At 44.9% G+C, this 26,143-nt stretch overlaps 1 protein-coding gene across 3 annotated transcripts; it reads right to left on the bottom strand.

Moving 5' to 3' along the window:
- Nucleotides 1-1,118: 1,118 nt before the first annotated feature.
- Nucleotides 1,119-25,191, bottom strand: eif4g1a (eukaryotic translation initiation factor 4 gamma, 1a). 3 transcript variants are annotated; one of them, XM_079530401.1, is made up of 32 exons: nt 24,734-25,191; nt 22,902-23,028; nt 22,643-22,729; nt 22,382-22,414; nt 21,836-21,856; nt 20,820-20,999; nt 18,481-18,583; nt 17,191-17,342; nt 16,876-16,968; nt 15,598-15,673; nt 14,512-15,501; nt 14,332-14,420; nt 14,014-14,200; nt 13,714-13,847; nt 10,283-10,411; nt 9,303-9,713; nt 8,603-8,749; nt 8,096-8,329; nt 7,861-7,965; nt 7,340-7,684; nt 6,927-7,047; nt 6,316-6,430; nt 5,914-6,158; nt 5,589-5,710; nt 5,298-5,470; nt 5,068-5,193; nt 4,891-4,972; nt 4,642-4,740; nt 4,351-4,494; nt 3,442-3,523; nt 3,123-3,263; nt 1,119-2,762 (listed from the first exon to the last, which is right to left on the bottom strand). In XM_079530401.1, the coding sequence occupies exons 2-32, from the start codon at nt 22,974-22,976 to the stop codon at nt 2,581-2,583; spliced, it is 5,223 nt and encodes a 1,740-aa protein (XP_079386527.1). In that variant the 5' UTR covers nt 22,977-23,028; nt 24,734-25,191; the 3' UTR covers nt 1,119-2,580. The 3 variants fall into 3 exon arrangements, with proteins under 3 accessions (XP_079386527.1, XP_079386529.1, XP_079386528.1); XM_079530403.1 differs by lacking the exon at nt 21,836-21,856 and having other exon boundaries at nt 6,316-6,412; XM_079530402.1 differs by lacking the exons at nt 21,836-21,856; nt 22,382-22,414 and having other exon boundaries at nt 6,316-6,412; nt 24,734-25,190.
- Between the last annotated feature and the right edge of the window lie 952 nt (nt 25,192-26,143).

The raw sequence follows: 26,143 nt of genomic DNA, 5'->3' as shown, positions 1-26,143 counted from the left end.
TTTCTGTTTTTGATAGACCGCTATATGTGTGGCTGTGTCCCTGTATCGGAGCACGAAAACAGCGTTTGTTCACCACCAAGTGTCACTGTTGCACAGCCTAACACAGACACACGGCCAGGGAGGTGGGCTTGTACAGTACGTACGTACAGCACAAGTACAGTACAGCACCACTCACTTCAGACGCGTCTGATTTTTATCCTCATAGCAGTTTGAGTGGTGCAAACCACACCAACAACCAGCTTTGTTTGTATCTGTGTATGTTTGTACCTGTACGTGCAGATGAGCACGGTTGCTATGGTTAGTGTGTGACGTCACTGCACCACTCAGTTCACACGGGTGTGATTTTTGTATTGACCTGTACTTTCCTTGAACTTACCCACTGTCGTTATAGGAACCTTCCGCCACTGTCTCAAATACAAATGTGCCTATTTTTGTCACTGCATTTATAGGAATGGAAAAGGCACATCAAGAACCATTTCACATTGTGCCTATTGTGACAATAGCAAATCTAATATTTTAACTATTTAGATTATTTTGGAAACGCGTTCTTGAAAAACTTTTTTAAACATTTGAATTGATATCAAAAAGAAAATGTACTTTGAGTACTTTTGAATAATGATTTTTTTTAAAGCAAGTAGGCTACGGCATCCCACCCATACTTTCACTTGTAGACAAGTTGAGTAAGATTTAGCGTCAGAATTAAACCCAGACGTTTTTAGTAATATTTGACCGAGTCTATCGACACTTTCACTCTACTACTGAGGTTGAATACTTTGCCCAACTCTAAAACAGAGATAAAGCAAGTCTACCTCAGTTATTTTCAGTTGTTTTCAAACCGTGAGGAACACATCACGTTGTAAACTAAGTTTCATTTGAAGTGATAATTTAACATGAACTACAATAAGCAATGCTGTATGAAGACATTCACAACATACAGGCCAATGCGTATAGTTCTATTCTACACTGCATTTTAAATGCCCAACATGAACCCCATTCGATCACATACATTTGTAAATATTGAGTGATCACGTAAAGTCCAGCGAATATTGTAGAGGCACGCGCAAACACAACCAGTAACAAAAAGGACAGCAAATGAGTAGGACACAGTTCTACCCAAATTCTGCTCAGCAACATGATAAGTCTTTTATTTGCAATGCTCTGTTTCCTCATGTTTCCAGTTTCCGATGCAAAAAGAAGCAATAATTCCTTAAATAATAAAGAAAGCAAAAATATTTACAATATTCCAATAAAACTAATAATCAATGGATTATCTAGAGCACCTCTCTGCATCTGGACAACTGCCACCTCAGCTGGAAAAGGATACATGGCATTACATCAGCAATTTGTTTATTATTTCTGAAAAATAAAACTGACAAAACTTTTTTTTTTATTATTATATATTTACAGAACGCTCCTGAAATGTGTTTCCACTTAGAGTAGAAAAGGCTTTCGGATCATTTCTGTTGTTTTTCTTTTCTCTTTCATCAAGTCAATTTCTGTAGGTTTTCAAGTTTTAATGGTTATCATTTATTAAGTGTCCTCTATGGGGTGGTTTGGGGTTTCCTGACCACAGAGGACAGCATCTAGCCCCCTAACAAGTTCATGTAAGTACGCCTACAGGAGAGGTTAGGAGGAAGAGTCGGGTCAGGGCTGACTACTGGGGATGGGAGAAAACGATGGCTTTGAGGAAGCATAAACAACCACTCCCCGAGTAGTCAACATCAAAGGTCACAATCACGTCCTCAATGTTTCAGTCCTCACAGGTCCCATTGTAGTAAAACAGGAAATGGAAAAAGGAAGAAGAGAGAAAAGAAAACCTTTGCTTAAACCCCGCTTCTCCCATCGGATTACGACACATCGACGTCCATTTACTCTGCCGACGTTTCTCCCACTGCTATCATCAATAGAAACGCACTTCAACCATGCTGCACACTCCAATAAGAAAAGGGGAGGGAAATACATTAGAGCTCCGTGTTCGATTGGACATCACGCACATTATGGCAATGACAGCCATTCCCAAAGAACATGCTACGTGACACTTTAGGATGTTTCACGTCTTTAGCGTGTCACATAGTATGTTGCATATATAATCATCAAGAACCATAAAAAGAGCAGCGTGTTGATTTTGTATCGTTTCCCACAAAGAAGTCAGAAATGTCTTACACAATGACGAGGGAGGGTGTGGTGAAGGTGGTGGGGGGGTAGTTCACGCATAGTTAAGCAATCCTGCTGATCAGTTCTCAGGTTTATTTCTTTAGGACACTCGTCGTTGACAAGCAGACGAGAGAATGAGGAAGAGAGAAAGAGAGACAGAGGGGAAGGACTAGGAGGGAGGGAGAGGGAAATAGAGAATTGATTGTTTGTCAAGTTTCCCTCTCTCAAAACTAAACATTTACCCTCATTGAGGATTGAGTGAGTCCGCCTCTTAGGCAATATATACTATATATATATTTATATATATATATATAGATATATATAATTAGTTCATGTCTCTCCACAGCCTGCTGCAAAGCCCAACCCTTAGCCAAAGGAGGGGTGTGGGTTGAGGGAGGAGGGGTGGGCACAGCATTCAGGAAGTCTCTAGTCCTTGTCGGACTCGTCCTCTGCCTCACGGAGCCATGTGAAGAAGGCGGTCACAGACTTCAGGGCCACGCCCTTGCCCGTTTGCTCGGCAGGGTCCTTGCTGGACTCCCACCTGTAGAAGGCCTCCTCTTTGATGACGTCCTCGTCATAGAGGGTGTCAAAGAACATCCGCAGCAGGTCTAGACAGGGAGGGACAAACAGGAAGAGGGTTGGCGGATGACGTTCATATTAGCTCTAACCGGCTAGACAGTAAAGTTCTCCATGTTCATTTGTAACTGAGTGCACACAAAGGGAGCCCAATGTTGCATTTGTACTCTAAGACACCGTTTCTCAACGTCAGGTCTGGGGACCGCTAGGGGTCTGTGACTGACTACAAATGGAATGCTCTCAGAGTTTAACACTGGGAGTAGATTAGGGTCCCAATGGGGGTCCATGGGCTAATGCATATCAAAATGGGGGTCCTTGAAATTAAAATGGTTGAGAGTTAAATAAACACAGAGGGTGTTAAGGAGTACTTAAGGGGAGTCGGCGATACTCACTAGGAGGTTGCTCCATGTGCACCATGAGGGCCTGGAGAGCATAGAGGGCTTGCAGCTCCTTGTTCTCATCACTCAGGTATCTCTGCAGGAGACTGGCTCTCTGGGTGATGTGATCTACATCCACCTTGTAGGGGTTCTCACCTGAAGGGAGGAGGAACAAATGCTGGTTCATTTAAATTGACTTGGTTAAAAAATTAAATAAATAAATAGCCGGTGTGGGGCTCGATGGATACTCCAATACACAGTAAAATCTCAAGAGAGCATTAAATGTAAGGGACCATTTGGCTACAGTTGTATTCTCAACTTCAGGCATACTTACATATGATGGCTGACTGGCATATAGATGTCATCAGAGCACGCACAAAGTGGTTCCAAACAGTCTGTTGCTCATCTACGTTAGCCTGGATGAGGAAAACAAAACGGGTGAATATTCAAATGAAAACAAATTACATGACTGTCCTACTGTGTACTTGTGTATAATTAAGCCCAGAATGGCATCATTTCACATAGTATAATATAGTGAGGTCATTTCACCTCTTGACACACCAAACACTCAAACAGATCATTTTTCCAATATACAATTTCAGATTGTCTGACACTAAAGTTACTTTTTCTCACTCAGTTACCAGAACAATACATTAAAGTAAAAACGGCTGTAAAATAAATAAAATTGGTAGGCTTAGGTTAGCTGGTAGTAAAAATGCACACATGCACAGTATGCAGAAACCCATAATGTATTGCAAAAGAGTTGCCTTGATGCAAGTAATATTAACGAGTGTCTGTCGACGAGGGTCAGCTGGATCCTCGTTGACAGACAGGCCTCAGCTGTCCTGAACTGAAATGACTGGAGTAACTTGAAAATGGCATGATGTTTACTATGATACATTTAACATCACAAACACCATATAGTGAAACCTCCTTTAACTGTAACAAAAAAAAAATCTTAAAAAAGAAAAAAAGATTTTGAATCGTTCATAGCGAGAATCTTTTTTTTGAGTGGTGCAACTACTCCTATAGACAGCTATGTGTGTCCCTGGGTCTGTCCGAGCACAGAAATAGCGTTATAGCGTTTGTTCACCACCAAGTGGCACTGTTGCACAGCCTCACACAGACACTCACAGGCCAGGGAGGAGGGCTTGTACAGTACAGTACACACCACTCACTTCAGAGCAGGTCTGATTTTTTTACACCCCTATTAGTCACGCACATCCCCAACACCGGTACCCACCTCAATCCAGTCTCTGATCCGCTGGTTGTTGGCTTTGTCCTGGATGAGTCGGTCAAAATGTTTGCCGAGCTCCTCTGCAGTCAGTACCTTCTTCTTCTTGGGCTCCTCAGCCACTGGCTCCTCACCAAGAGTAAACTCCACCTTCTGTTAATGGTGCACAGGTCACACACAGATACATCAATCAAAACAGATTCCTCTTCAACCAACAACCCATATAAGTTCAGCAGTTTGCTTTTCCATTTTAATGTTAGTTTGGAGATGGACTGTTTACTGTTGTATTATTGTACAGACCTGTTCTGTCACAAACTTGTTGACATCCTCATCCTTGGGCAAGAAGTCGCTCCAGTCCAGCCCATCGTCGGCCCACATAGCTCCAACCTTCTTATGGGTCTGGTGGAAACGATAATTTGTTTTATCAACACAAACACAAGTAGAATGTTGTGGATATGGACAGTGATAATAAAGTACTGTGTAACATATTAATTATTTCTTTCTGCCAAGTACAAAAGATTTATTTTGTCTTGGGTGATGGTCACGTACCATTCCTTTGCAGAGCAAGGTGAGGATCTGGACAAGTAGCACACCAGCCTGACCCTGAGGCACTAGAGGCTTGGAGATCTCCCTGAACACACAAATTAAGATCTCACCGGTTTAGAAGATATGATTACTCTGTGGTGATGATGATGATGATGATAAGGTCTACAGTCAGAGCCTCACCTGAAGAGCGGTCCCATAGGGATGCATCCTTCGTGAAGCATGGGTGTGATGAGCTCTGCCAGGTAGAGCCAGAAATGGGGGATGTCTATGGCCATGTCCTCTGCCACTTCCAGTATCTCCTGTAGCCTACAGTCCACAGCAAGGACGGTTCAATATAACCTCAAGTAATTTCTTCTAACTCATTGTGATATACATGAATATGCAAGGTATGACCCGCATCTCTCTCTCACCCTTTGTAGTACTGCTGTGTGGTAAGCGTTCCTGCCTTGACAAGCTGCTGCAGCAGCAGGCCTGTGTGTTCCCTGGCGCTGTTGCTACGTTCCAGTGTCGACTCCAATCCGTTCCGCACAAACACGAAGAGCAGCGAGGCACAGTTGAGCTCCGCCACACACTGCAATGCCTCCTACAGTACCCAGAGTGGAGAGGGGGAATCAGAAGACAACATGGCCATTTAAAAAGACGCAGCCTCCTATACTTGTACACAGCCTGAAGGTAATTTTTCATAATAAGTGCAAACGTACCTTCAAGTCATTAATGTGAAGATACTCCTCTATGATGGCTTTGGACTTCTTCTCCAACTCCTCTTCACTCAAGGCGGGTTTGGAAAGAGCAGGGGGAGGAGTGGGGGCGTTTTCACGCTTTACTGTGGGGGGGTAAACAAATGTAAGGGTCATCCCATGCCTCTATGGATTTTCATCTCATTATGTGCACAGTTCTACATTATAGCACTTGTTTTAGCTTTGTGCTTTATGACAACTCTGCCTCTCTCTCATTCCACAAAGCCATCCAGAATCTGCAGCCCGCCCAGCCCCAAATTCTGAGTTTCTGGTGCTGGCTATACTGTACCTGCAGGCTCCTTGCTGGTAGCCCTGTCTCGGCTTCCTCGGTCCCGGTCATCAGTCATGCTGGCCACGCGGCGCACAGGCTCCGTGGAGCTACGGCCATCTCCCCCGCGGCTGCCACGATCCTCAGATTCCCGACTGAAGCTGCGCTTGGTGATGGGCGGACGGGCGTCGTCGCGCCCGAAGCGGTCAAACCTATCCTTGTCACTTCGGTCTCGTTCTCCACCACGCTCGCGGCTGGAGCTGGATCTGAGGGACAAGGAACAGAGTTCAGAATGAAGTGGGCGGATACTGGAGATGGTGAAGAAACACAGTGAGGGAACACACTTAAAGAGAAGCAGCAAAACCAAACGGAGATTGACACGGGAGAGGACTTGAAGATTAGGGCTCTGTTGTCAATAAATACCTCTGTGGGACTCTGCGGTCCGACTCTGCGGAAGACGACGAACCAGACTGCAGGGCCGAGAAACGGTTAACGGTGCTGGTGGCTGGACGACCCGATTCTGCAGGTGCAGCTGCAGCTAGAACAGAGCAGATGAATGACCATAAGAAACTGATACCATCTTTGAGACCAATACTAGACTCACTTCGAGTCTATGTACCTACATCCAGTATTATTATTCTTTCTTTTAAATTACCTTCTAGTTATATTGTATTAGCAGCATTACAGTAAGGCAGCTAAGAACCAGCGGTGTACGCAGATTCATCCTGACACCACAAAAGAAACCCAACAGACTGTGTCAGGCCTTGAAGCTGGCCCTGAAGCTGTACAATGATGCCAGTGGTCGTTCCACCAGGCATCCTGCCAGGTTAAAATGACAGTGGCTTGGATACATTTTACTACAAATAATATCATTAAGATTTCAGAGTGCCGAAAACCAACAACCCAGTGGTAGATGAACAACTTGTACTAAAAACCTTCAAAGATTATAATTGGGGCTTGTCAGGGGATAATGTACTGTAGTAAGGGACAAAATCCATCTTGGTTCTTGATAAATGCATCTTCATTGATCTTACCTGGCTGAGGCTCTCCACTGACTGGTTTGGCTCCTGTTGTTCCTCCACTACTGCCTTTGCCCCAGCTGCCCCACATGCCTTTGCCGCCTGGGCCCAGTATCTGGGTTTCCAGAGAAACAGGCTAGAAGCAAACACAAGATACAATCATTTAGGCCTATAGATGAGGAATGGCAATTTAAAACCACAGTGCATTTTTATACAACAAGGTTGAAACAAAGGGCTGTACACAAAGAAATACTAAAATATCAAAGAAAAAAAAAAACAATACATAAATACATAAACAGGGCAACATAAGGACACAAAGCAGTGGAAGCAGCAACTCTTAATCAGTATGTTCATTGTAAGTAAGTAAGTAGAAATAACTCCTTATACACTACTACAGCCTGGGCTTGATGAAGGTACTGTACACATACCTTTGTGATCTTGCTGAGGCGGGAAGGGTCAATGGGCCTGTTCTTGGTGGATATGGGCACAGTGTTCCAGCCCTCATCCTGGGGCTGCTGACCCCGGCCACCTCCTTCCCGGCCTTCCCGACCTTCCCGGCCACCCCCTTGGTTGTGTGAGCCACGGCCCCCCATGCCTCCTCCCATCCTGCCGCCTCCTCCTCCTCCTCCTCCTCCTCGTCCTCCTCCGTCCTTCTGGTTGAACATCTGCTGTTGGACCTTGATCAGCTCCCTGTGTTCCTCCTGTTCTGCGTCCTTGTGGATCTGTTCGATGGTCTTGGGGCCCTGTTCTCCTCTACGAGGTACCCATGAACACTATGGAGCAACACAGGGGAGAACATCTCTCAAACTATTTGACGTTTGAAATGAGGACAGGAGGCTGAACAATGGGTTGATGAGTTATGTCACGTTTCCTCAACAGGGCATGTTGAGGAAAAGGAGTTTGAAACCAGGGCAGCAATTTAATTGATAATGTATTAATTCTATCCTACCTTTCTGAGGTCTATGACATCCTGTAGCATGAAGCGGATTCTGGATGAGGTCTTCCTCTCCTTGATGATCTTATCCATTTGGTTGAAGTACTGATCCATTCGAGGCTGCGAGGGATAGACGGAGATAGAGATACACTGAAACTTCTGTTTAGCAGAAAAGCAGAACGAGTTAAAACTTAGTGTTTGTGTATACGTGTGTCTGCGTCTGTGTGGGGACATGTGTATGCTCTGCTACCTTGGCTTTCTCAAAGTCGAGGTCCTTGCCAATGGTGGACAGCAGCCTGCAGAGGCATTCCAGAGACTCTTCGTCGTGGTTCTTCAGTAGTTTGACCACGCAGTCGTGCATGATGGCCTCTGTCAGCATCTTCAACTTAAAAAGCTCTCCGATGAATTTGATGTTGCCCATGGAGCGGTGGCGGGCCTGGTCCCTGGCTCTGGTCAGCGCCAACTGCAGGGGCTCCTGATCCTCCTTTTATCAGAAATAAATACATTCATTAGAAATAACAACAGTAAGCATGGGCTCTGTTTAGACTGGGGTTTCTCCCAGTTCAGTCACTACTGCAGTGTAAATGGGGCCTAAGTGGCACATGGCTGTTGACAATTTAATGTGAAACTTGGAATAATCCTATGACACCACAAATCAAATCCTAACCATATGATGCATCAAATGAGATGCATCCTAAATATGCATTAAAACCACTTGGGATGGAAAGATGGCTTTAAACAGGGAAGTGTTTCTCACAGGTTTAGCAGCCTCAATCTCCTTCTGCTTTTTCTCGAAGATCTCGTCATCGTCCTGGTCCTTCTCAAACTCCTTCTGGCAGCGGTTGAGCAGCAGCTTGCGGAAGTTCACAGTGACTCCTGGCTTGTCTGTGGTGGGGACTTTCAGCTGGGGACATCAGAGAGACACGTTAGGATACACACTTTACTCACAAATGTTATCTTGTCTAATAAAGGACAACCAATGGGGCGAGCGGACATGGCACAGAGTGACAGTACGTTTTAACAGCGGGCGAGCATCGGCCGACACATCGCCTAATCGCCCGAAAAGATTCATTATTTTTATATTTTCGTGCGACATTGCTCCGCCCACTTTTCGACCATCGCCTGTCATCGGCGGTAGTTGCCGGGTCCCATAGACAAATAATGCTCTCCCGGAAAATTCGTCTGGCTGTCGCCCGCTGTTAAAACGTACTGTGAGATACCTAGTTGCACACTGAAAATTGAAGATCCACAAGCTCACAACCCGTCACACTGTAACGTGTTGTAAACTTGTAGATCAGCCATTTGTAGTGCATGCGACAAGATGAGCAACCAACCAAGTATAAATCAGGCTTCAGAGATGTGTGGTTGATGCTTCGTAGGTTGCTCAATCCCATCAGTAGCAATCAGTGGACCAGACACATGGCACAAACTGGAGATAATCACTGGAGACGACTCACCCCCATAAGGCAGCGGCACATGTTGGCGTAGGCCACGGCGAAGTTGGGCTCAGAGATGGCCTTCTCAAAGATGAGGTCGATGACCCCCTTGAGCCTCTCCTCCGTGTCGATGGTCAGCTCCATCACCTGCTTCATCAGCTGCTGGAACTTCTGTGGGGTCAGCTTGTTGAGGATGCTGCGCACACGCTTGAACAGCTCCGCCGTATCCGCCGTACTCTGATTTTCAGGGTCATCCTCTTTTTCAGCATCCTCCGTGCGCGTCGGCCGTGGTTGCTTCGCCGTAGGCTTCCAGGCCTTCTCGGCCTTGTTGAGCTGCACGTCATTGTTGAGTGACTGACTGATGGTGATGATCTTTCTTGGCTCTTTCCTTTGGCCCTGCTGCGAGCGACGCTGACCTGGCATCGGCTGATGCTGAGCGGCGGAGGCATGAAGGAAAGGTAAAATATAGGGATTTAGTAATACTAAAAAAAAAACATCGGTGTCATCATTCACACTTTGTGCAGTAGTAATAACAGCTGTAGCCCATTTTGTCACGATCGTGCTAATGAAACAAAACACCACACAGTGATGGTACAGTATTTCATGTCAAAATATTCAAGTATCAGAAGATGATGTTACCCAGGTAATGTGTCACTCTGCATGTTTAACTTAAGCTTTCCACGTGTCCAAAGTAATTTCTGGCTTGATATAAAGCCATTTAGGTCAATGATATAACATTATGTTGTGATATAGCAGCGGGTAGCCAAATTAAGGGCCAATCAACTGTGTTCCGTGAGAACATTAGGTTTTGGTATGATGGCGGTCGACAAGTCCCCTCCCCCCCTTTGCCGGTCCGTGACAATAGAAAGGTTGGGAACCCCTGGATTAAATTAATACAAAGAGAAAGCAGGTTTTTTTCTATGAGCCAGAAACCCTGTGAATATCACCGGCACACAAAAGGGACAGAAATCTTTCAGAGGCCAGAATGAACAAACTCTTACCGGGCCTCGGGGTCCTCCTCCTGTCGCCGGTCTTCCCATGTTGCCTCCCATGTATGCGGGAGTAAAGTCAGGACCAGCGACCTGCATCATGCGAGCGGGGTCAGGTGGACGTAGTGGAGTGTTATTGGCCTACAGAAGTACAGAGAGAGGAAGAATGTTTTTGGTTTTCATTATTTGCCCGTTATACACACCGAGCCAGGGGTAACAGACTCGAGTTTTTTGTTAATGGAGTCCCGAAGGAACCATTTGCTGGCAGAGCAGGATAATTAATGAAACAAATGAATGAAATCATAATAGTTTTTCTCGCATTCCTGATGAAGATTTTTTTGTAGAACTGTACATCTCTATTAAAGCAATATCGCACTCAGGACCATGTTGTTGTGAATAGAGCACCGAAGTCTGATCCACGGGTTCATGTACTTTTTATTTGCACTGTAATCCCCATAGGGGGATCGCCTCATATAAGAACCATTTGAAAAATAAACATGTCGAGACAGCGTGGCCACAAGGGGGCGGGCCACGCTCTTATATTCTGGACTTGTCCTAAAATTCAGAAATACTGGCAGGATATCCACTCCACCTTGGAGACCATTCTGTGTCTTAAGATACCTCGGACTTGTTCCTTTTTATTGCTGGGAAATATCCCTGAAGAGTTTCTAATACATGATAAATATTTAATCAAGATCCTCTTAGCAACACGTAAGAAAGCGATCACACAACGCTGGTACCAACAGGACCCACCAACGAAAGAACAACGGATGGACATTACTGAGGAACTGTATGTTATGGAAAAACTAACATTCATACTTAGACAACAAGAGGATAAGTTCTATAAAAAGTGGGAAAAGTGGGATCTCTTCTCTCAGCCTAGCGATATACAAGAGGATTTCAATGAATGTATCTTGTAATATGAAAAATGCAGCCTTGTTTTTTGTTTTTGTCTTTTTTTTCGTATTGTCTTTTTTCTCTGTTTTGTTGTCTGTCTTATCTTCAATAAAAATTAAGTGGAAAAAAAAGAAAAATAAACATGTCATCCCGACCGTTTCACTCATATGGATATGAAGAATCAACTGACTGAGAGAAAACGCTATCGTTACCGCTACTGAATTAGTTACATTTTAGCTAGAAACAGACCATCATATATGAGTGACTGACTGTCGCAAACGATACAGACACCACTCCCTGACAATAACGCAGAGACAGCTTGTTTATTTTTGGACCACAATGCTTATATGAAATGATTTCAAGATGACCCAATGTTATTCTCCATAGAGAAATTTCTTCCGTGAACCAGGGGTATCGAGGGGATGAGCGAGTGACGTCAGGACTTCAGCGCTCTATTAATACATGCATAGCTGCGGCCTAGTGCCTGTAAGCAAATAATAGCCATGCTGACATACAGCAGACACCTCTTTTAAAACTAGAGATGTACGTACGATACCACTTTTCTTTCCCAAGACGGCGACACCCATAATTTGCGTATCGGTTGATACAGAGTACCGATCCGATACCAGTGTGTAATTAAAAGAAAAATCACACCTGTGTGAAGTGAGGGGCGCTCTTATCATCATCATGATTAATCATCTCATACTGGCTATCATTGGCTAATCAGAATGCCTGTTGCCACAAATGTACGTCATATTTGACAGACATTTGACCTAATTTCTCCTTTCATTGTCGATGGCAAATATGAGACGTGTGGGGACAAGATGACGTATATTTTTCCTTCATTGTCAATGGCATTTAATGTTTGTGTTGTGGACATTTGACATAATTTCGTCTTTGTCGATGGCAAATAGGAGACGTGTGAAAAACGCAGCAGTCTGCACAGACCTTAAGAGGCATTCAAAATATTACTGAAAATTACATTTCATGTGATAAATTACATGGACTGGCATATTCGCCGATTTTAGTTTTCCGATACTTCAAACTCAACTGCTGCGTCAGTTGGGGATCGGCAGGACCCCTTCATTTTGTGCTGGACAGTGACTGCAATCCCTCTTCCCATGGGAAAGAGGCTACACCCATACATACATACTACTGCTTCACTGACTACTGGAATTACTATTAGCTACTTAATGTTAGCTACCATCTACAATACAATTTTATTTCTCGCTAATAAAAGAAAAAAGCAGAAGCAGCAGCAGCAAAACTGTATAAGCTACAAGACTAGTTTAGTTTCATGTTGCCTATGTAACAGATTAGATAGCAGGCTGGCTAGACCAGTGTCCCAACCTGTGTGACGCGGCACTTTAGTGTGGCGTGTGCGATGCCCTCTAATCTAACCCCTCCCCTGACAATAGATACTGGGCTGCCTCCATTGTTGCTGCCCATCGCCACAGACTCCATTCAGTGAAGCGAACCTCAGCCATAGAAATGCTAATTTATGGCTTTAGTTTGTTACATGGGGCCATCACCTGTAGGCTACTCGCCTGGGTCACATCAGAGTATTTGGGGCAATGGGACTCGATGGGGCCGCAGCTATGGCCGGGCGATACAAGGGATTTGTAAGCGTGAAAGAGAATCCTGACGGCATGGTTGCGCACTGTATTTTTACACCGTGAGGAGCACCGTGAGAACTTTACCAAAAGACCCGTCAGTTGTGTTGTATAATGTGCTAAGCATCAGTTAACTTTATAAAAGCAAGACAATTGAAAAGCCTGCTGTTCGCCACTCCACTGTGCGAGGAAATGGGGGCGGAACATAAAACGCTGCTGTTCCACACCGAAGTCCAGCGGAAACGTTTTATCGTGTGTGTGTATCAACGCTTTCTGTCTGCCCAGTGCTGACTGCAATCCAAATATGCAGAACTGTTTGCATACGAGTACTAGTGTGCAAGATTAGCATTACATGGCTGATATTTTAACTGAATGCAAGCGAATGCAAGGAATAAATTAAAATCTTCTCGCAAGCACGGATAAACTGCACACATTTCGGGCCAAACTCGCCCTCTGGCGGCAGATTGTGGATAAGGGCAAGCTTGAGATTTGAAATGTTCTGTCTTCATTTCTGACTTAACCTAGCATCTCGTTTGGAATATAAACGCTTCTAGAGAGTTTAGATGTGACAGCGCGACGTAATAATGGAAGATTATTTCTCCGTTTGGGGGTAATGGAAGGCAGGGCTTTTCAGAGTAAAATCTGCCTCATCTGCTGGGCACTCGAGCACCTTTATTCTGAATATTCCTGGGCAAAGAAAGTGTTAAAAGGCCCTACTCTGCCACTACTTTATTTTATTTCCACTAACAAAATTATATTTTTTTCATGAAACACGCAAGACAAACAGATAGAAATCATCTTATATATAAAAATAAAATAAAAGGACAAATGCTGTGATTGCAAAAACAGAACATTTTTGTGAAAAACTTTCATTTTTTCATTTTATTTCTGCCCACTACTTTCACATGTAACTGTGTGCAGAGACCCACATACCTTGTCCAGTACCACATCACTGATGGCAGGCAATCCTTCAGGTTTGTTCATGCTGGCGCCTTTAAACTGGAAGCGTAGCAGGAACTCCCTGTCGTACCGCTTCTTGTCCTCTGGGTCAATTGGCTTCCAATTCTCTGGAGGAATAGCAGAACACACAGTGTGAGACATTTGTGCTGGAAGGGTCCATCCTGTCAGTCTCGACAGATCCATCTTTAAACACAAAGATAAAGCCATGCCCACTGAATTTAACTTTCATGGCACGACTTGACAAACTGGGACATATTTAAATCCGGGACACACCCTCTTTGTACTGATACTTCTGCTCAGCGGAGGCAGCTGTGGGTGGGTCAGTCACTTTCTCATTCTGCTTGTCTTCTTTCTCCTCCCAGGTCTCATCTGGAGCGGGAGGAGGGGTGGCCGGAGCGGCGGGGACAGGTTCGGCCTGAGTGGATGAGGGCTCGGGGGCGGTCTTCACCTCCTGCTGCTCCTGGATGGGACAAAATAAAAAGTTGACGATTCATTATGAAGTCATTATATATCAATTTAAGTGCATGCGGATGGTGCTGCAATGTACCGTCCTCATCTTTGCATACATGCCATGTTACGGACATAACGCACCTCTTTGAAGGCATCCAGGAGGTCTCCGATGGCCTCCTTCTTGTTCAGCTCCTTCATGTTTCTCTTCTTCTTTGGCACAGACACAGCAGCTTGTGAAGAGATGGAGAGGGTTTTTATGTTAAAAATCCAATTGGTGATTACAATAGCAGAACTTTAAAATGTGATATTTGACTGCTTTACCTTGCATAGTAGCTTCCTCTGCAGGGCAGCTGGCAGAGGTAGGGGGGACTTCCTCAACTTTCTCCTTACCCTCTTCCTCTGTCTTCTCCTGGGCTGGCACTGCCACTGCAGCAACAGGTGTGGGTTCCTGAGGTTGAGATGCGTCTGACTTGGCGAGAGGTGTAGTGTCTGCAGAATCTGTAGTGTCTGCAGAATCTGCCAAAGCCTCGGACAGGTCCTCATCCATGTCCTGAGGAAGGCCGTTGGAGAGAGGAGGCTCTTCTTTGTGAGCCACTTCAGGTGCGGGTTTGGATTCAGGTTCAATGGCGGGGACAGGATCCTGGACCTGCGGTGCAGCGGTTTCCTCATGTGTGGAGACTGGCGGCTGTATGTCACACTCAGACTCAGAGGAGGTCTCACTCACCATCTGTGGAGGTGGAGGAGCAGGTTCGCTAGTTGCCGTGTCAATCGGGGCGGCGGCGGCTGTGTGAGGCGCTGCAGGCTCTGCTTCCGTTTTGACAAGAGCCACAGGGGCCTCCTTTTCGGAGTTCTTCTTCGCCTCCTCTGTGTTCTCCTCTTCGTTCTCCGGTACCTTCTCAGCTGCTGCCGGAGCAACCTGCGGTTCTTCCTTTTTCGTAGGGCTCTTTTTAGCTGCGGGTGTCACAGCTGGCCTGACAGGAGCATCCACTGTGTCACCAACAACGACAGCTTCTGGCTCTGACGGAGGAAGAGGACAAGACAGTGCTGGAGGTGAGGGAGACCGAGCGGTCGGCTCGTCCTCTTCTTCAGGCGGGGTTGACACCTCTGTCGCTGGCACCTCTGTCGCTGGCACCTCTGTCGCTGGCACCTCCTTCTCTGACGGAGTGACCAGCTCAGCAGGCAACGGGGCCATATCGGTGTCCGTTTCTGCTTTGACCTCTTGGTCAGCCGTGGCAGGGGGGGTTTCAGGGGGGGTTTCAGGTGGGGTTTCAGGCGGTGTTTCAGCTATAGCAGCAGGTTCCATGTTTTCATCTGGGCATTCAAACATTGAAGAACAGAATGAAATGCAGGTGGTAACAAATGCATCCTTTTACAGATTTTTTTTATTATAAAGACCAAAAGGCCCACCTGATCTCGTCACCTCTGTGACGGGCTGTGTAACTTCACCGTTGGTCTGGACAGGGCTTCCCTCTGACGAAGAAACCTATTAACAAAGAATTGAAATATAAAAACAAATATTGGTAGTGTTAAAACAGTTTTACCTTTCAGTGTAAAACTGAAAGGTTCTTGCAATTTATATGCTTTATTTCAGATATAGTCTAGTAGCCAAAATGTGAACCCGGACATGTTGAGTACACCAACGTTTTATGTTAGAAATGTTGAGTATGGGTCCCCAGCATGTAGAAACTGCCGGATGCTAACTTGCATATGTTGAGCAACTTACATAATTGGCATAATCTGTGACCATACCATTAACAACCTATAAAAGGCAATAAAGTCAAAATTTCATCATGCTTTATGTAGCATGTGGCATGTCAATCTAGGGGGTTTTCATGATGCTGAATCCATTCTAAGCATTAGTTTTGCACAAAAAACACTCCTTTGGCTAAAACGGCCATAGCTGTCATCACAAATGTGATGAGGGCAAGTGGCTATGGCCGTTTTAGCCCAATGAGTGTTTTGTTTTTTTGCAAAACTAATGCTTGGAATGGATTCAGCATCATGAAAACCCCCTAGTTTGACATGTCACATAAAGCATGATGAAATTTTGAAAAAAACTTTTTTGCCTTCTATAGGATGTTAATGATATGGTCACAGATTATGCCAATTATGACAATTGTTCAACATATGCAAGTTAGCATCCGGCAGTTTCTACATGCTGGGGACCCATACTCAACATTTCTAACATTGGTGTACTCAACATGTCCGGGTTCACAATGGGGCTCTATGGGCTGGCTACTAGACTAATAGGTCTGTGTAGAGACACAGTAACTGACTGAGCTAACAGGAACCCCAAATAAATAAATTATAAATACATTTAAAATCAATTATAAAAAATAAAAATAAACCAACAAACAAATACATAAATATATACAAACAAACATACCTTATACCAAAATAAATCTCAAATACAACTAATCCAAGACCTGACTGAATAGTGAGAAATGGCTAAACTCATTCTAGAGTAAACTTGAAAAAATTCTGATGAAATTTGTACTTGTAATGTATACTACAATATTTGCCCTATCGTGTAATCCAGAACAAACAAAATGCATACGCCTGGTAATGAAATTGCAATAGTGAATACAGTATTTTTAAGTTCAACTTAAAATGATTGTACTTCTTGGCTCGTTGGACATCAAAAGCAAAAGACAACAAAAAGGTGCATGTGCTGCAAAGTCTTACCTGTGGGGGAGTCGGAGTGGTGGTGGACCTTCCACCTGACATGATCTCCTCTGTGATATCACGTCCACCCTGGTTGGGGTCTCGTATTGTGATCTATCAAGAGAACAGGGCAAGTACTGGTTAAGTCTCCACTCGACACTGATCCCACATCCCAATCCTATGCAAACGATCCTCTCCCCACTGATCTATAGCAGTGAACCCATCATAATGAACACTATTGTCATTTTGAGGCAAAAGGGAAAGTTCCACATTGAATGGACAATAAAGGTCCCCTCTAGTCAACTCATCCGCTGCCCTTTTGTTGTGGTACACTACCGGCTTGCGCTCCCTCTTGGGCGGGCCTTGTGGCTGGGCTGGTGGCTGCTGAGGGGGCGGAGCTTGTTGCTGTTGCTGGACGGGGTTGATCATGACGGGCGCGGGCTGGACAGAGGGTGTGTACTGGGTCTGGGCTGGATAGTATGCACCAGCTGTAGGGCGAGATGAGGAAAGAAGAGGGGGCGAGAGAGAAAATGGCAGAAAGAATCTTAGCTATACCATCCAGGACGAATATGCAGTATCACACAAACAGACTTCCCTTCAGGATTTTGCAGTTCTGCTGTAATCGCAACAGCAATAGCTGCTCTGCGTTTCCTTTTCATTTCTTCTTCTTCTTCTTTTTTGGAAGGGGGGCGGGTGTGCAAAGCAATCTGTGGGGTTTTAATCTAATCTAAAAGTGTAATTGGGGCCATGCTTGTTGGTGAGTTCAAAGATGAGCCTGGGATGAGATTTTCAGAGGGGAATTGTCTTTATACAACTGCGAATTCCTGACAGGATGTAAAATAGGACACCAAAACAGACACTAAAAAGAAGAGGCCACACCGAGCGCCAATCTACGCCCTACACAAAACATGCACTGACAAATAAAAACGTAGCAAGTAAAAAGGTAACAAATTCATAACTAAAATCCTACAGGCAAACAAGCAGCACCACTGGAAACAGGGAATGCCATACGGTCTTTGCCACTGAAGCGTGCTGACCAACACACAAGCACACACTACTCACCGGGGTAGCGCTGGGAGGTGAGAGGAGCACCGTGCAGCGAGAGACGCCCGTTCTCTCGCCCGCCCCCTCTCCCCCCACCACCCCGCCTCTCCCTCGCAGCAAGAGAGGGCTCTGAACCGACGCCGCAAAGGAGAGGAAGGCAGCGAGAGGGAGAAGAGAGGAAAGGAGGGCAGGAAGAGACAGATGCAGAATGAGTAAATGAGAGGAACGAGAGAAAGCAGGGTGTTAAGGCTGTGTCAAGGTGAAGACTGCAGATAGAAAGAACACCAACTGAGAAGCAAAATCAAGCCAGACCTCCATACAATTGAGTGCTCACCACAGAGTGGTGTGCTGCCGTTCCAGAGAGACAATACACAACGACAACCTGCCAGGCAAAACCATCCAGCACTACCATAGGTTTTCCCACTAATAGACATAGATCCAAACCAGAAATGCCATGTTGTAGTTAAATCTCATATACAATAGACTCTTTGGTTTTTGAGTCAAAATAATCATGGTTGTTGCATGATCACTTGTGGTTATGGTTGTGCTTGGCAGGCATGAGTCCAGCGCATTGCCACTTACCATAAGCTTGGTATTCAGCAGGGCTGGTGCCAGGATAGAAGCCTGCCGTGCCACTGGTCACAGGATACTGCTGAGTAGGAGCCATAGTATATGGAGCTCGATACTGCAGAAAGAGAAACGGTTAAAAAACGCTGTTTGCCAAGTATGGGTCACGATGAAGTTCAAATATTTTAATGCGTCTCCAGTCCACTTCATAGTTTCCACATTGCCAATAGCACAATGTTCAATGTGACTGGCTATTTGTGTAAAATGTATACTAGGGCTAGGCAACAAATTACAACGTTTCGACCTACTAGGTCTATTTGCCTGATGAAGACCTACGTCGAAAGGTAGGTCGAAACGTTGCAATTTGTTGCCTGTTAAATAGGATCGATAGGGACTGTTATTCAAAGGTTAGGTTTAGGGATCGCCTCAGTGGTGTCCGATTAGAACTTAAACCGGGGTGTTTAACAGGTGTAATTGGAATGGTGGTCTTGGTGAAGCTATGCAAGGTATCTGGGTTGTAAAACCAGATACCTCGGAGCGTAGGAGTAGTATACGGTACGAAGGGGTCTGGGTTGTAAGGCCAGACACCTTGGTTCGTATGTGTTGAGGTGATCTTGATGCTTGAATCTTGAGTCTCGAGTCTTGTGTCTTGTGTCCCATGTTCTGTATCTTGCTTGTGTCTTGCTTGGGTACAGTAGACTGTGGATTTGGGATCGTTGGAGATACTGAGTGCGTTGGTTGGTATCTGAGGTTTAGAAGCTGGGATCTGCCTTTTATGATGTGCGCAAGTCTAATGTCACGATGATGTAACCACTGTGTATATCCATCTTTGGGGTTTCTACATTACTATGATGTCAGCGCTGGATATCGCCGTTGTCTCCATATATGGGACTATAGGTTATCCTCATATATGGAGCTCTAAGTGAAAGCCTTCGTAACATTGCCTCTAAATAAAGTAAGTCTCGGAGCTCTAGAAACTGTTCTTTCCTTGATGTTTGCCTTGATGCCTGACATCCAGCACCTGGCCTAAATATAGGCATTGAGATGTGCACACAATCTTCTCTGTGTAGAGTGTGTGCTGGAAAGATTTTTAAAAAATAGATGCCTCATTGGCTGCTGCAGTTCGTTGGTGCCATGTGTGTTGACGGGAGGGCGGAAGAATTTACACTGGTACGCTGGAAGAGTGGACGGAACACTACGTCACGCTGCCACTCAAGTGACTACTGGCCAATCACAGCGCATCTTTTCCGGGACTTATCAGACCCGAACATGCGCTCTGTGACGCACACTCATGCTTTCGCGGTGCTTCGCAAGGAATCTCGGGATTTTTTTGCCCTCCCTTGAGCACATACGCTCCAGAGCCGAAAGGGGCGTCTACCTTTACGTCTATGGTGTGCTGAACCATTATGAAGAAAAAAGTGGAATGTCCGCACACAATATAATTCTGCTCCCAGTCCACCTAAATACAACGTTTCGCCCCTCCGGGCTTTCTCAAGTGAAACCATATGAACCATGAAGAAAACATGTTACCACTTTAATTGCCCGGGGTTATTTAATCCATTACATTATAGCGTCGATTTATAAACACGGACCACTTTTACCGACAGACCGGATGTTGTTGTGAATGTGTGTGTAGCAGCTAACAATAGCCACACCACTCTAAAGGCGATCGACAACAACGGGAGGTAAGAATAAATCTATCACGACTAGCGACTGGACAGCGGAGGGCCGTCTAACACAGGATGTTTTCTTATAATTAGACGGGATGATTTAGATTGCGAGTTATTAACGTTTTAAGATTTTCGTTGCCGTCGGCTAAACAGGGGAGGGAGATTTTCGATGACGTCTCACTGTTGCGCAACATCGAGGATTGCACAACAGGCGCTTCCAGGCTGTGGAGCGATGCGATCCATTTTCATATCAATAAACTTCGTCTTTTGGATCAAACTTCGTCTTGGGCGTCGGGCGTTACTAATAGAAAGGACAAAGAACTTCGTCCTGGGCGATGGGGGTGTTAATGGTGTGCACATCCAACCCTATTGAGTTCTGGTGAAAATAATAAAATCAAAAATACAAAAAAAAGGAAGCATATCCACACTGAAAATTAAACTCCCAATAGTTCAATGTCAAACATTTTGGACACAGACATAGACCTTCATCATGCATCACAACTGATCTGGACTGAAGTGTTGTCATTATATGAAGCTTAAAGCCCAATTTATGCCTCTGTGAAAATGTGTTGTGAGACCTGTCGCCCGATAAATGACATATCAGGCCGAAAAAAGCGTTGACACTTAGGCTTAACTTTAAGGGTGCAGATAACCTTCCCTATTGAACATGAACCATTGACCAACCTGTCCAGGGGGGATGAAGTAGCCCTGAGGGGAGCCAGCAAAAGAGAGCTGCTGCTGGGGAATCATCATCATTTGGGAGCCAGGCTGGTACACGTGAGTGGGTCCAACAGGCCGCGGGCCACTGCTTGTCTGGACCCTGGGAGCACTGGTGGGCATTGCCGGCCTGTTCTGATAGTAAGGCTAGAGGATAGAAGAGGGTACACGGAGGGGGGGGGGACAGAGAATAATAGTAGTCAGGCACCACTTTCAACCTGGCTATTTGGGGTGTGTTTTATTCATGACTAAGGTTTTTTAAAATGTTTCACAATTCTTCAAAGAAAAAATTGAATAGTGAAAATGGCAGATCTACAAGCTCACAATGCGTCACGATGCAACTTGAGCTTGTAGGTCTGCTATTTTTCGTGTGACATCCGTACATCAAAATAGTGCTTAAGGGGGGATTCACACAGAGTCCGTTTGATTCAAAATGTTCCCGAATACGGTTGCCTGGTCCTCACTGGCCATGATTCACATTGGCCTTGATTCTTCCGCACCCGAGTACACTTCATTCAACTGTAGTCAACGCTTTCACATTGCAGCAATCCGTATCCAAGTACCGGTTCTGAGACCACCTCCATCTGGTCCCGGGAACGGTTGGGTGATCCGCTCCCGGGAACGGTACGCAGCAGTCACACTACCACAACATCTGCCAAGTGGTCCCGAGTGCGCATCCAGGACCATAGTGTGAATCTGCTTTAAGTGGTTAGCAAACATACTACCATGCGGACTGCGAACATATCGGAGTACACAGCTACATCTCGGATGCATGGGTGCGTGTGTGAGCTGTACGTGAGTGCTTAGTCAACCGAGAGCTGAATGGACTGCACCCACAGCAACTGTCAATGTGTCGTGCAAGTTCACTTCTTGGGTTACACAGCGTCTAAATTGTATAGAATTTCATTTCGGCCTGCCAGCGCCACTGAGGTTTACCAGAGACAAGAGGAGGAGAAGAGGAGGAAGAAGAAAAATGCTGTTACCTGTAGTGCTCGGTATCCACCCTTCACGTGCAGAAAGCAAGAGAGAGGGGAGTGAGAGAAGGGTGAAAATGAGGACGAAAGAGAACGTGGAAGGTAGCGGTGACAGCGTGTACGGATAAGCAAGTATAAGCAGCAGCGGCGGCTCATCAATCAGGCATCAAGAGTGACAGGCTCAAACTACATCTACAACACATGCAACTCTATCACAGACAAATACACAAAGACATGGGCATCTAGTGTAAATAAAGTCATCCAAGGTTGCCTGTCTGCTGGTCTCAATCCAGCCTTCATCAGCAGAGCCTGACTACAAAATGGCTTGCGAAAATCTTCAATGAGGTAAGAAGTGAAACGAGAAGACCATGCATCACACAAAGAAATAGGCATCTCTATTACATTGGTTTGGTTTTATATGTCAAGAGCAACAGGAATATTGTACTCTTACTAAACACAGGACCTCCACTAATAATTAACACAAATTAATTTAACACAAATGCACGCATCACACTGGGAATAAGGACAATATTGAGAAGTGCTGAGTGTTAGTACCTGTTGGTGTAAAGCACGGGGCCCTGCCGCAAACTGGTAGGACGGCGAAAGAAAGGCAGGAAGACAAGAGTGACAGCCAGAGAAAAAGAGAGTGCAAATAGACACAGAGACACACTTTAACCAAAGCCTTTCAAAGCATAGACAGCCATGTCAGAACACCAATGTGAAAATGAAGGAATCCTAACCCTGAACAAAAAACATCAAATGTTTTAAGACACCAGTGAGCATTAGGAGGACATCTAAACATGCACATAGCGATACCTGTCTGGGTTGAGGTGCAGAATTCATTTGTGGAGGTGCTGGGGTTGCAAAAACAAGCGAAGTGGGCTGTCCAGGGGGATAGGCAGTCTGAGCAAAAAAGGGGGGCCGGGAAAAGAAACAAAATGACAACAAACCCCCTGCAAGTGTCAAAACTGCTAAAGGGAAAGCATCTGTGCCATTTTGGATTTTTGCATTGGCTATTCAAAAATAGCACTTTTTGAAAAATGTTGAGTGTGAGAATGGGACAACTGGCTCTCACCTGTGTCAATCCAGGGGAGGGGGAAGGGTGTGGGACAGATGTGGGCCCCGTTATAGGCTGTGGTGGTTTGTTCATTTCACGTGCTTCTGTGGTTCTGCATTAGGGTGGCTCTGACTTGCCAGCCTGCCTGTGGGTAAGAGAGAGGGGGGGATTTACTACATAAATCTGACTTACTTCTGTTAGGATAAAACATGTCAATGACACAATAAATAGTAAAAGTACATTCAAATAATATTATCTTTACCGAAAGTGGTGATGTAGGCCGATCACAAGAAAATCGCAATATGCAATTTCAAATGCAATTTCGCAACATGCACAATCCCATGAAGACATAATAAATTATTTTTGTTCAGGTCTGAAACAGAGTATATTGAGGCTTGAGAAATGAGACAATTTCTGGCCAAGAAGAGGGTGTGGTCTATGTCCCTGCCCTCCTATGATAACACTGATGATTACCCCTCCCATAGCACTGTTTTCATTTAGCTGTGTATCCAGCAACTGGTAAATACACTTCTATTATGAGTCAAATGTTAAATTAAACCAGAGGCGGGGATATAAATAATTTTTATGTCCACTGCAATTCTAAGCAACAATATCCGCAGTCCCACAATTAGCTCATCTATCAGAACACAGTGCTGTTAAAACTGCTCTGGCAAAAATATTTCTCTGTATCACATTGTTGTTATTTCAATATTTTAACCACAAACTAATACACAATGTATCTTATATCACGAGTCACAACGTGTAATTAATTTGGTCCAAATGGATTTAAATTAAATAGCAGCTAAGATTTCGTATTTAACACAGCTCATGTGTGACTGAGAATTTGGACTGGCCAGGATTTGAGTGTGAATTTAGGAAAATGGATACCTCAGGTCAAAGTTCATTTACAGTGTTGCCAATGGCTTCCCTACACCCCCTCCCCCCCTGCTAGCGCTAAATAGAACTGACAACAAATTCTTCTGATGACAGTCTAAACAACATTCCATACCACATTTGTCCTGGCTACACTTGTATCACTACCTAAGTCCCAGGCAGAAAAGTGCCAAATGCATCTGATCGTGAATCAATAAAGTACTCATGACGAAAAGCCATGTAGCAGACGTGTCATTCATAAACTATATCCACCTGCCCGGAACAGTGGCTAGCATTAGGCTAGCTGCTGCCTGTAAAGCAGCTCCATGCTGGATCTAAACGGGGGCGTCCATCATGTAATATAAAGCCACCATATGGTTCTCCCAGCAGCCGGCACTGAGTGACAAGAGAGCCGTTTAAAACCCGACAGTGCTCCAGTGCACGCAGTCACGCTGTAGGCAGCGTCAACAGTCGTGCGGGTGGATTGTAAATGGAAAACATTATTGGCCAACAACCAGACAGTTGATTCATAGGTTGGGCAAGAGAGCTACAGTTAGCGCTGTAGCACAGCCTCTATCTGGTCCTACGTGGAGCAGCAGAACAGGCCCAGGGAAGCTCCTTGGGCCTGTAAGCTCCACGTAGGACCCAGGACTCAATGAGACCACCACCGTGATCAGCTTAGCAGGCTCCGCTCTGAGCCCTACGCCGAAGACTTTAGTTTGAACACGCTGAATAACGGGTCTTAACGTCACCAAGCCCAATCTGAACATAATATACACACAACCACAATCAGTCATTTAATTAACGGCAAGTCATACACTTCAGTTCACAGCAGGGGGGAGATAGCTGGCTAACACGAGCTAACCTTGTGTGGTTTGACAGCCGACACGACAGGGCCTCTAATAACAAGCTGTGCCAAAAAAATAAAAATAAACCAACAATAAAATGTTAACAATACCTGTAATTAATCTTCTTACCGGGAATGAATAATGTCTGTGTGATTTGATGGGAAGACGGGGGACTCTATCTTCTGTTAATTGAAAGCAGTGGCTTAGTTTTCTTGTCCTCTTTCTCCAAAGGGAGAGTGGTGCCCTTCTTAGCTATTGACTTAGCGAGCTAACTAGCTAGCTGGCTAGGCTAGCTGGCTGGCTGGCAAGTAGGGTGAGTGCTGTAGCTGTCACTTGCTATTTAAATCCCCGAAGCGTGCAAAAGTGACAGCACACAAAATCAAGTAATATAGCACTTCAGGAGTACTATTGGCAACTCCGATGCCCCCGAAAAAAGCCTCTGGACCGGAGGTCCATCATCAAGGCGCCGATGGTAACGGATTGCCGGTAAGATATATACACAGCGGGCGTTTCAGTCGGCTTACAGCGAGGCCATAGTGCGATGTTTCTCCTCTAGGGAGCCGGTGAGCCCAGGCAGAAAGTCGCATGGGCACTTCCGGGAAAATTAAAAATTGACGCCGGTTCCCTTGTCACGTGACACAGGAGAATAGTATAGCCACATTCAGGTTCCTCATTTGCAATGAATGACTACATTAAACAATGCTGTTCTTTTGGACCCCTCTTTTGCTGTGAATGCAAGTGTTTGTCCCTCTATTTTGCTGTGCCGTGTTGAATGTAGGCTATTGGAGTTGCATAATATTGAGCCAGGCATCAGCCATTAAAGGTTTATTTGCTGCAAAAAATTATAATATCTGTGCTTATTCATTTTTATTTATTTCTTTTTATTATATTTTTCAGATCTTGGTTCTAAGTTCAAACTATCAGAAATTGATGGGGTTCAAATTTGTCCGTCCCCGACCCCCTTTGTGGGGGTCATCTACTTTGAGACCTCGGAAGGCTACCCCACCCAGTTAATGTCTGAGTTTCATAATATTAGATTTGTAGGTTTTCAAACATTCTGGGTTGATTTATTAAACTTTTAAAGCTTTCAGTTGGGGTACATCTTTCCTCAGCTGGGACACCCCAGACTGCCTATCTCAGTCATCATTATTCATCGCTTTACTCCTGGTTCTTACTCGGGCCAATACAACTTTTGTTATTTCAGGTGCATCCATTGAAAATGAATACTGTACTGCAGATGTAGACCATTCTTAAAGGTATTTCCTGTTTTGATTCAGAAAAACCAAGGGTCAAAATATGGCCAATGTTGCCGAATCCTTTCCATCTGTCTAATTTCAGACATCCTGGTAAAGAATATAAATTGAGCCTACTGTATATTCAAGCTAAAACCCATTCAATGTGAAGATACCTGGTAAACAACCAGTGGTGGTGACTGGCCAATAGAGGGTGCCCCACCATTCCCCACATGATCCCAAACCTGCATTGAATAAGACTAAAAACATCATAATTCACTGCGTCTGTCTGTCTGTCTGTCTGTGG

Source organism: Electrona antarctica (assembly GCF_951216825.1).
Source record: "Electrona antarctica genome assembly, chromosome: 19".
NCBI lineage: Eukaryota > Metazoa > Chordata > Actinopteri > Myctophiformes > Myctophidae > Electrona > Electrona antarctica.
This window is presented reverse-complemented; position numbering and strand designations above follow the sequence as displayed.

Bases quoted from the DNA above. Each gene is read 5' to 3' on its own strand.
- eif4g1a (XM_079530401.1), bottom strand. From the start codon at position 22,976: ATGAACAAACCACCACAGCCTATAACGGGGCCCACATCTGTCCCACAC. The intron at 14,421-14,511 runs GTAAAGCAGTCA...TCTCTTCACAAG, and splicing joins AGAGGAAGCTACTATGCAAG to CTGCTGTGTCTGTGCCAAAG. The intron at 5,471-5,588 runs GTACGTTTGCAC...TGGGTACTGTAG, and splicing joins TTCACATTAATGACTTGAAG to GAGGCATTGCAGTGTGTGGC.